The 11055-nt window shown below is 58.2% G+C and overlaps 1 protein-coding gene across 1 annotated transcript; it reads left to right on the top strand.

The window, feature by feature from the left end:
- Nucleotides 1-3561: 3561 nt before the first annotated feature.
- RIMS3 (regulating synaptic membrane exocytosis 3) lies at nt 3562-9198 on the top strand. Its single transcript, XM_068994386.1, has 6 exons — nt 3562-3781; nt 6262-6403; nt 6488-6600; nt 7506-7607; nt 7717-7856; nt 8986-9198. The coding sequence occupies exons 1-6, from the start codon at nt 3562-3564 to the stop codon at nt 9196-9198; spliced, it is 930 nt and encodes a 309-aa protein (XP_068850487.1).
- Nucleotides 9199-11055: the final 1857 nt, after the last annotated feature.

Genomic DNA, 11055 nt, shown 5'->3' with positions numbered 1-11055 from the left:
GATCCCGTTTTTCCTGCCGCTTGTGCTCCTCCATCGGCGCTGGGGGGATGCTCCAGCCATGACACGGCTCCCGGCGGTGTCCGGGGGCTCCGTGCGTCCCTCGGGATCCGGGGCTGGCTCTCCGGGGAACTTCCCGGCGCTGCCGGTGGTTTTTGATTCCCGCAAGGACGGAGCGTGGTCGCGGTAAGCGCTGCGGGGGCTGCGGCGCTGCCCCGGGAGCTCGGGAACGCGTTCCCATGGCACGGCAGGAAGGGGCTTGGATGCGGCGTCACGGTGGATGGCTCCGAGGATCCCGCCGGCTTGGGATACAGGGAATAAATACATGGAGGGTGAGGGGAAAATGTGTGTTTGAAGGGAAAACCGGTGCCGTTCCCTGAGTCCCCCCGCGCTGCCGGGAAGGGGGAGCCGGGGCAGGGGCAGCAGCGGGGCTGCGGATTCAGCGTCGGGATGAGGGTGCTGTGGTGGCATCGGGGGTGCTGTGGTGGCATCAGAGGTTCTGTGGTGGCATCGGGGGTGCTGTGGTGCCACCGAGGATGCTGTGGTGCCACCGAGGATGCTGTGGTGGCAGCGGGGGTGCTGTGGTGGCACCAAGGATGCTGTGGGCATGCCGAGTGTGCTGCGGCCATGCTGAGGGCACTGTGGTGGTACCGAGGGTGCTGTGGTGGCACCAAGGGTGCTGTGGCCATGCCAGAGATGCTGTGGTAGTGCTGAGGGTGCCGTGGCCATGCCAAGGGTGCTGTGGTGGCACCAAGGATGCTGTGGTGGTGCTGAGGGCACTGTGGTGGTGCTGAGGATGCTGTGGCCGTGCCAGGGATGCTGTGGCAGTACCAAGGGTGCTGTGGCTGTGCTGAGGGCACTGTGGTGGTGCTGAGGGCACTGTGGTGATACTGAGGATGCTGTGGCCCTGCCAAGGATGCTGTGGCCCTGCCAAGGATGCTGTGGCCATGCCAAGGATGCTGTGGCCGTGCCAAGGATGCTGTGGCCATGCCAAGGCCAGCTCAGCTGTGGCAGCCACAAGCTCCAGCACTCAAACCCAGCCCCCAGCCCAGCTCATCTCAGCACCAGGCACCCCCCGAGCCCCCCACCCAGCACCCGCTCTGGGCAGAAACAGATTGTGCAGAGAGATAAGGGGTAAAATCACGGGCAGGGGAAAGCAAATCCTCCCTTCGGGCTGAGGAGCGGCTCCGCTTCCTTTGCGGCGGATTATCCCTGTGTGTGTTGCATTGGAAATGATCCCATTAGCGCTCTGCTCTCCTGATCTAATTTGCTCCCACCAGAGCCTGGTGCTCTCCGGGCGGCTGGAGCGGCGAGCAGGGGACAGCAACAGGAGCCTTTTGTGTTCTCCTGGCCCTACAGGGTTGGGTTGTTCCAGGGATTTCTCACCTGGAATGTGGAGGGGCCTGGGCTGGGCCTGGCTGAGCCCTCTGGCAGAGGGATTTGTGTTTGTTCAGGCACAGCCTCATCCAGGTTTGCCTGTGGGGAAACTGAGGCACGGGGTGCAGCGGGATGCTGCGGCTGGGGAAGTATCTGGGATCCATTCCCTGTGTTGGGTGCATCCTAAGGGAAAACTCAGAGATTGCAGCGGGTTTGGAGCTGGAGGGTGGCATTGGAAAGTGTCATCCCAAAGGATGATCCCAAGGCAGTGGATCAGCCCTGATCCCTCTTCAACGAGGTGCTGGACATTGGCACATGCCTGTGATGGGGCAGCTCCGGAGCTGGGATGCACCTGATGCCAATGGCTCCATCGGTTCAGAGCTGAGATGCATCCCACACCAATGGCTTTATCCCAGGAGCTCCATCCCTCTGGAGCTGGGGCTCATCCCACATCAATGGCTTTATCCAAAGAGATCCATCCCTCTGGAGCTGGGGCTCATCCCACGTCAATGGCTTTATCCAAAGAGATCCATCCCTCTGGAGCTGGGATACATCCCACACCAACGGCTTTATCCAAAGAGATCCATCCCTCTGGAGCTGGGATACATCCCACACCAACGGCTTTATCCAAAGAGATCCATCCCTCTGGAGCTGGGGCTCATCCCACACCGATGGCTTTATCCAAAGAGATCCATCCCTCTGGAGCTGGGATGCATCCCACACCAACGGCTTTATCCAAAGAGATCCATCCCTCTGGAGCTGGGGCTCATCCCACACCGATGGCTTTATCCAAAGAGATCCATCCCTCTGGAGCTGGGATACATCCCACACCAACGGCTTTATCCAAAGAGATCCATCCCTCTGGAGCTGGGATGCATCCCACACCGATGGCTTTATCCAAAGAGCTCCATCCCTCTGGAGCTGGGATGCATCCCACACCGACAGCTTTATCCCAGGGGCTCCATCCCTCCGGAGCTGGAGCTCAGTGCTGAGCCCCCCTGGGCAAAAGGAGGAGGGAGAAGGCCGTGGGTCAGTGCCCGGGCAGAGCCAGGGGGGAAACCCCAGCCAGGAGGGAGCTCGTTAATGACATTAATGACTAAACACCCGCTCACTCTTGGAATTGATAAATCCACGAGTTCAGCGGTGCTGGAGCTGATCCCACAGCTCCTGCCAGGTCCCATCCCAGTCATACCCTGAGTCCATGATTCCCATCAGGTCCCATCCCAGCCGTGCCCGCTGTGGAGCAGCAGAGCCCCCAGCCGGCCCCACTCCCCGTGCCGCAGCTTCCCCGCGCTCGTGCCCATCCCTCTCTCCTGAAAGGGAAACATTTTTCCAGGCGCTGCCTCCCTCCATTATCACAAAGTGGCTTCGCTTGGCCTGCAGTTAATAATTCACCTTTCCCTGGAAGATGGATGCTCCATCCCGCTGGAGTTTAAATATTCATGGGCAAGGGAAGGCAGCAGGGCCGTGCGGGAGGTCTGGCATCCACCTCCAGTGCACTCTCTGCTCCAGGGATTCCCATCCCGGGGTGGAATCACCTGGAGCAGGCTGACCTGGACACGGTTTGGAGAAGGGGATGTGCAGGGAAAACTTGGCTGGATGAGATTTTGGACACCGTCAGGGGTGGATGGGGCTGTCCCCTTGTCCCTGGCTGCACAGGTTGGTGACACTCAGAGCCTTCTGCCCACCCTGGTGTCTCCTGGCTGTGTCCAGGTCCTACAGGGAGCTGAGGCAGGGCTGGGTGTTCCCCCGGGGGGTCCTGCTCTCATGGGTGGGAAAAAAATCTTGGAATAAACTGAGATGAAAGGAATCCCCAGGGATCATGCAGTCCAACCCCATGCCCTGCACAGACACCCCAACAATCCCACCCTGTGCACCCCTGGGAGCGTTGTCCAGCAATCCCAGAGCTCTGGCAGCCTCAGGGCCGTGCCCATTCCCTGGGGAGCCCGGGCAGTGCCCAGCACCCTCTGGGGGAAGAACCTTTCCCTGATTCCCAGCTCTCTGTGCCTGGTGCCACCTGAATTTCCCAGATTTGTGAACACTTTGAGGGGACCGCCCATCCCTGCGGGGATGCGACAGCGGTGCCACAACCGCTGCCACCCCTCAGTGCCCAACGCGTCCCCGCTTTGTTCCCGCAGCTGATCCCGGGCAGCAGAGCCGGTGCCGGTGCCGGCGGGCGCGCTGACCATGTTCAACGGGGATGCCAGCTCCTCATCCGCCCGGAATGTGGTGCGCAGCTCCAGCATCAGCGGCGAGATGTACAACCTGGAGAAGAGCGCGCGCGGCAGCGCCGACTCCGTCACCCTCACCGCCAGCAAGAAGCGACGCTCCAGCCTGGGCGCCAAGATGGTGGCGATTGTGGGGTTGTCCCAGTGGAGCAAGAGCACCCTGCAGCTCAACCAGACCGGTGAGAGGCCACCCTGATGCCTACCTTGGGGTTTAGGTGCCCACCCCTTGTGCTTTGGTTGCCTGTGATAGAGGCCAAAAAATGGTGCCCCCAAAAAATGGCGCCTAAAAATGGCACCCTTAAAATGGCCTCTAAAACTGGCGCCCTAAAACTGGCGCCCTAAAACTGGCGCCCTAAAAATGGCCCCTAAAAATGGCACCTAAAAATGGCACCTAAAAATGGCCCCTAAAAATGGCTCCTAAAAATAGCCCCTAAAAATGGCGCCTAAAAATGGCACCCTAAAAATGGCCCCTAAAAATGGCCCCCTAAAAATAGCCCTAAAAATGGCTCCTAAAAATTGCCCCCTTAAAATGGCCCCTAAAAATGGCCCCTAAAAATGGCGCCTAAAAATGGCCCCTAAAAATGGTGCCTAAAAATGGGCCCTAAAAATGACTCCTAAAAATAGCCCCTAAAAATGGCTCCCAAAAATGGTGCCCTAAAAATGGCACCCTAAAACTGGCACCCTAAAAATGGCACCCTAAAAATGGCCCCTAAAAATGGCGCCCTAAAAATGGCGCCTAAAAATGGCTCCTAAAAATGGCACCCAAAAATGGCTCCTAAAAATGGCTCCTAAAAATGGCTCCTAAAAATGGCCCCCTAAAAATAGCGCCTAAAAATGGCCCCTAAAAATGGTGCCTAAAAATGGGCCCTAAAAATGGCGCCCTAAAAAGAGCACCCTAAAAATGGCACCCTAAAACTGGCCCCTAAAAATGGCTCCTAAAAATGGGCCCTGAAAAAGGGCCCCTAAAAATGGTTCCTAAAAATGGGCCCTGAAAAAGGGCCCCTAAAAATGGTTCCTAAAAATGGGCCCTAAAAATGGCCCCCTAAAAACAGCACCCTAAAAATGGCCCCCTAAAAATGGTTCCTAAAAATGGGCCCTAAAAATGGCACCCTAAAAAAAATACACCGAGAGGACAGCTAAAAATGACACCTAAAAACGAACCCCCCCCAAATACACCTAAAAATGAAACCTCCCCCCAAAAATACACGTAAAAAATGACACCTAAAAATGAAACCCAAAAAAATGACACCCAAAAATGACACCCCAAAAATGAAACTTAAAAAAGCCACTTAAAACCCCCCTTTTTATCCCCCTAACCTCGGTTTTTAGGTGCCCACCCCCCTTGCTTTGGTTGCCTGCGTGCGATGGAGGCATCTAAAAAAGATGCCTAAAAATGACACCTAAAAACCGACACCAAAAATGACACCTAAAAAAAACCCCCTAAAAATGACACCCCAAAAAATGCACGTCAAAAACGACACCCAAAAAAGGCCACCTAAAAAATCGCATTTTAACCCCACTCCAGCACTTCTCCAGGTGCCAAATTTGCCGACCCGAGGTGAGGATGTCGCTGGAGCTCTGCCCAACCTCGGTGTCCCCCTCACCAGTAACTCCCAGTCCTGGCTGCGGGCAGGAGCTTGGAGAAAGGACACTCTAGGAAATATTTAAATATTTAAATATTTAAATATTTAAATGCTTTAAAATAGCTGTTCAAGGGGCGGGGGAAGCACAAAGCTCCTTTGAGCGCAGGCTTTTCCCCGCTTCTTGCTTTCTACCCCTGGCATTCCATAATCTGGGAAAGGAAGAGTTAACCTGCAGCCCTCCCGCCATCCGAGAAGTGGCTCTGAAGGGGTTAAATTCCTCCCACCCCCCCAAAAAGCACAACCGCACCTGGCATGGCAGGGCCGGGATGCTCCCTGTTCCAAACCCTTCCGTGGGGACAGCCCCGAAGGAGCAGGACAAAGGTGGCGATGCCACCACGGACACATGGGCACACGGCGGGGGCCGGGGACGGTGCCAGGGGTGGCCACTTTGTGCCACCCTCCTCCCGCTGCCATCTGCCGCCACCCGGGACACGTGGGGTGGAGGAAAGGGGGGATCAGGCGGTGTTTGGGGCTGTGCCCACGCTTTGGGGATTGCCGTCCCCTCTGGCACGGGGACAGGGCGAGTTTGGAGGCCAAGGGGGCATCAGGCGGTGTTGGGGGCTGTGCCCACGCTTTGGGGGTTGCTGTCCCCTCTGGCACGGGGACAGGGGGATTTTGGAGGCCAAGGGGGCATCAGGCGGTGTTTGGGGCTGTGCCCACGCTTTGAGGGTTGCTGTCCCCCCTGGCACGGGGACAGGGGGATTTTGGAGGCCAAGGGACGCTGCCAGCACTTGTGGGGTGACTGGGGCAGGTCTCGGGTGCAGGGGGGACTCTCAGCCACCCCAAAGCCACGGTGACATGGGAGCAGAGCACGGTGGCGGGTGGGGCCACGGGGCCAGCCCGTGGCTCTCCTCTCCTGCCGCACCTGGGTGTGTCCGGGTGGGATCCCGTGGGAATTCACCCGGGGAACGGTGCACAGCTCCCCGGGAATGATGCGCGGCTGGAAAACGGGGAGACAGGAAGGCAGGGAAGGGCTGGAGGGCAGGAGCCGGAGCCGATCCCGTCTCCAATTCCAGAGGGAGGCCCCAAAAAGCTGCGCAGCACCATCCGCAGGAGCACCGAGACCGGGATCGCCGTGGAGATGAGGACCAGGGTGACCCGGCAGGGCAGCCGGGAATCCACGGACGGCAGCACCAACAGCAACAGCTCCGACGGCACGTAAGGAACCGGGCAGGGATTGGGAACGGCGCCGGGATCCTTCCCGGGGTGTCCAGAGGGATGCTCCATGAAAATCCTTTGCAGGTTCATCTTCCCCACCACCCGGCTGGGCGCGGAGAGCCAGTTCAGCGATTTCCTCGACGGGCTGGGGCCGGGGCAGCTCGTGGGGCGGCAGACCCTGGCAACCCCCCCGATGGGTGAGCAGGGACAGCGCCCGGGGGGCTCCGGAGGGAGGGAAGGGAGGGGAAGAGGCCGCGTGGTTCTTCCCAGGGCTCCATCCCAGCACATCCCGGTCCGGGCATGGCTTGGGAATGTTGTGCCCCACACGGGGGAGCGTGCAGGGATCAGGGCAGGGCATCCCTGAGAAGCGGCAGCTCCGCTTTTCCCTGGGGCTTCCTTTTCCTGAGGCTTCCTTTTCCTGAGGCTTCCTTTTCCAAGCACCCTGGAACCAAAACCCCCACCTTTTGTCCCGCTTTTCCCTTTGAAATCCCAAATGGGGATCAAAAGTTGCACCCTAAGTCTGAATTCCCAGCCAGCAGCAGCGTGTCCCCAGCTGGGGACAGACACCGAGGTGTCCACCCCAGATCCTGCTGGGGCTGGAGATGCCGGGAATGGGAAGAGCTGCTCAGGGAAAGGAAAGGGGAAAGGGGAAAGGGGAAAGGGGAAAGGGGAAAGGGGAAAGGGGAAAGGGGAAAGGGGAAAGGGGAAAGGGGAAAGGGGAAAGGGGTGGTTGGACCCATCTGAGTTCCTGGCCCCTGATCCCTCCTCTCCTTTTTCTGCGGAATCACCCGGCCAAGGCCCAGCCTGGGTAAATCCCAGCCTTTTTCCCATCACGAGGGATAAAATCCCAATGAGAGGGATGGAGCTGATGGGGAGGAGGGGCTCCCACCCCGATCTCTCCTTGCTGCTCAATCCAAGCTCCTTCCCATCCACTGAGCCCCTAATTCCCAACAAATCAGGCACCCGGTGGGACGCTGGGGGTGAGGACAGTGGTGTCCCCTGGAGAGGACGATCCCACCCATGGTGAGGACAGGCGGCTGTGGTTGTCCCCAGGGGGAGGTGACCATCAGGGATGGCCCTGAAGGTGTCTCCTCGCTTCCAGGCGATGTCCACGTCGGCATGGCTGACCGCAACGGGCAGCTGGAGGTGGACGTGATCCAGGCGCGGGGACTCATCCCAAAGATGGGCTCCAAGTGCATCCCGGGTAGGTGGCTGTGGAGGGAGGGGTCAGGGATGGAGGGGGGCGGGTGCCGTGCCGGGATCACCCCAGGATCCTGCTCCACGTCCCCGTTTCTCCCGGTTTCCCACGGCAGCCACCTACGTGAAGGTTTACCTGCTGGAGAACGGCGTCTGCCTGGCCAAGAAGAAGACCAAGGTGGTGAAGAAAACCTGCGACCCCTCGTACCAGCAGCCGCTGCTCTTCGAGGAGAGTCCCCAGGGCAAAGTCCTGCAGGTGGGCAGGGACACCTTCCCCTATCCCAGGTGGCTCCAAGCCCCGTCCAACCTTTCCTTGGACACTTCCAGGGATGGGGCACCCACAGCTTCTCTGGGCTGGGATGTCCTCCTTGGAGCTGGGATGTCCTCTGTGAGGTCTGGGATGCTCTCTGTGAGGTCTGGGATGTTCTCCTTGAGGTCTGGGATGACCTGCTTGGGGTTGGGGTGTTCTCCTCGGGGTTGGGGTGTTCTCCTCGAGGTTTGGGATGTTCTCTTTGAGGTCAGGAATGCTCTCCTCAAGGTCTGGGATGTTCTCCTCGGGGTTGGGGTGCTCTCCTCGGGGTTGGGGTGCTCTCCTCGGGGTTGGGGTGCTCTCCTTGAGGTTGGGATGCTCTCCTTGGGGTTGGGGTGCTCTCCTTGAGGTTGGGATGCTCTCCTTGGGGTTGGGGTGCTCTCCTTGAGGTTGGGATGCTCTCCTTGGGGTTGGGGTGCTCTCCTTGAGGTTGGGATGCTCTCCTCGGGGTTGGGATGCTCTCCTTGAGGTTGGGATGCTCTCCTTGAGGTCTGGGATGTTCTCCTCAAGATCTGGGATGTTCTGCTTGGGGTTGGGATGCTCTCCTCAGGGCTGGGGTGTTCTTCTTGAGGTCAGGAATGCTCTCCTCAAGGTCTGGGATGTTCTCTTTGAGGTCAGGGATGCTCTCCTCAGGGTTGGGGTATTCTCCTTGAGGTCAGGGATGCTCTCCTCAAGGTCTGGGATGTTCTCTTTGAGGTCAGGGATGCTCTCCTCAGGGTTGGGGTATTCTCCTTGAGGTCAGGGATGCTCTCCTCAAGGTCTGGGATGTTCTCCTTGAGGTCAGGGATGCTCTCCTCAAGGTCTGGGATGTTCTCCTTGAGGTCAGGGATGCTCTCCTCAAGGTCTGGGATGCTGTCTTTGGGATCTGGAACGCCCTGTGCCAGGGCCTCCCCACCCTCATCGGGTGAGGGGACCAAGGACCGGGATCCCCAGAGCCCTCCCTGCACCCTTCACACCTTCCCAACCCCGACCACAGCAGGGCTTTTTTCCCGGTTTCTCCATCCGGGCATGCCGAGTTTGCCAAGATTTCCCTGGAATTCCCACCCAGCTCCATTAACCCCTTCCCTGCCCGCAGGTGATTGTCTGGGGCGATTACGGGCGCATGGACCACAAGTGCTTCATGGGGATGGCCCAGATCATCCTGGAGGAGCTGGATCTCTCCAGCGCCGTCTCGGGCTGGTACAAACTCTTCCCAACCTCCTCCCTGGCCGACTCCAGCATCGGACCCCTGACCCGCCGCCTCTCCCAGTCCTCCCTGGAGAGCTCCACCAGCCCCTCCTGCCCGTAGAGGCCGGGATTGGGAAGGAGAGATCCAAGGAGACTGAGCAGAACTGGTTGTAGAGAGCTGTAAATATCCTTTTTTTTTTTCCCTTTTTTTTTTTTTTTTTTTTTTTTTTGGTTTTCTTTTTTTTTTAATTTTCAATCTCCTTCCCCCCAAAAAATCCGCCCTGGACGCCCTCTCTGGGCAGGGAGAGGGAGCGAGGGCCGTGTGTGAGGCAGGGGGGAAGGAGAGGCAAAAATCCCCTCCGAGGGCTGCGACTGCCAACGATCCCAGACTGTTCCCAGACCTCGTCCTGGAAGCTCCCAGCTCCTCTCCCGACCCCGCTGGGAGCAGCTCAGTCCGGCTGAGGACGAGGTTCCTTTCCTCCCATTCCCTGCCTCTGAGGAAAAAAGTGGGAAAAACCCCCACGGAACTCAGAACAATTCCGACTCAGCACTACTTTTGTTTCCCAAGGAATGTAGCATCTTCTCTTATGTAGCTTTGCCACGTGCTGACAACACACTCACTGCAATATCCAAGAGAACTCCGGATGGACCGGGAACATCTGCCAGTCTCATCCCGTTTGGTCGCTTTCCCAGCACTTTTGGTGGCCATTTCCCGAGTTTTTTGGTTGTTTTTTTTTCCCTTTTCCCGGGAGCATGTAGCCTGTGACCATTGCCAAAGCAAGAGGGGACAGGGAAAGGGGCGCTCGCGTCCCCTCGGCTTCTCCTCGTGTCTCACCGCTGACCGCGCTCGTGTCCGGCCAAAACCAGACCCAAAGGACAAACTCTGGGAATGCCTCGTGGGAGACGGGAGAAGGCGACCCAACGGAGCGGGAATACCGGGATCCTGGCGGATCGGCTGCTTCCCAGCCCCTTCCTTCCCAGCTGCAGGGCTGGAATGCTCTCCTTGGAGTTGGGATGTCCTCCTTGAGGTCTGGCTGTCCCTCCTCGGGGTCTGGGAAGCTCTGCTCGGGGTTGGGATGCTCTCCTCGAGGTCTGGAATGAACCCTCCTTGAGGTTGGGATGCTCTCCTTGAGGTTGGGATGCTCTCCTTGAGGTTGGGATTCCCTTCCCAGGGTTTGGGATGCCCTTCTTGGGGTCTGAGATATCCTCCTTGGAGTAGGATGCCGTCCTTGACGGCTGGGATTCCCTCCTCAGGGCTTGGGATACCCTCCCTGAGGGCTGGGATGCCCTTCCCAAGATCTTGGATCCCCTCCTGGAGATGCCCTCCTTGGAGCTGGGATCTCCTCCTCCTCCTCCTCCTCCAGACCGGGCCATCCTCCTCGAGGTTTGGGATTCCTTTCCCAGGCTCTGGGATGCTCCCCTCGAGGTCTGGGACACCCTCCTCAGGGTTGGGCCGCCCTTCTGGAGATCTGGGATGCCCTCCTGGATACTTGAATTCCAAGCAGGAGCGGAATCCAATCCAACCCTGGCTCGCTCCAGGGGAACATCTCAAGAGCAGCTCTGGAATTCGGGGCACGGACGAAGGACCGGGAGTTCCTTCGTGGGATGAGCGTTTTTGGGGTTTTTTTGTTCGTCCGTTTTGTTTGTTTTTCCAAGCAGCATTTTGGTTCCCTCCGAGGGATCCAGTTCTTGTAGCAATCCCGGGAATTACGGAAGCTTTTTTTGAAGGTGCCTATTGAAATTTGCTGAAATTACTCAGGGGAGACACCACTAGAAACTCTTGGTTTCTTCATCAAATATTCCTAAATCCAATGACTGTCCTGAAGGATCAGTTCCTAAAAGAGAAGGAACAAAATCCCGACACACACCAAAAGATGAGGAGTTTTTGGAGACTGGAGGAGGACAAGAGGTTCATGGGGAATTTCATGGGGCTGGCTCTGACCTTCAGTCTTCACCACAAAGCACCCCACAGCACGGC

Source organism: Aphelocoma coerulescens, chromosome 23 (genome assembly GCF_041296385.1).
Source record: "Aphelocoma coerulescens isolate FSJ_1873_10779 chromosome 23, UR_Acoe_1.0, whole genome shotgun sequence".
NCBI lineage: Eukaryota > Metazoa > Chordata > Aves > Passeriformes > Corvidae > Aphelocoma > Aphelocoma coerulescens.
This window is presented reverse-complemented; position numbering and strand designations above follow the sequence as displayed.

Coding starts and splice junctions, on each gene's coding strand:
- RIMS3 (XM_068994386.1), top strand. CDS start 3,562: ATGTTCAACGGGGATGCCAGCTCCTCATCCGCCCGGAATGTGGTGCGC. Junction 3,782..6,261: donor CCTGCAGCTCAACCAGACCG/GTGAGAGGCCAC, acceptor CTCCAATTCCAG/AGGGAGGCCCCAAAAAGCTG. Junction 7,857..8,985: donor CCCAGGGCAAAGTCCTGCAG/GTGGGCAGGGAC, acceptor CCCTGCCCGCAG/GTGATTGTCTGGGGCGATTA.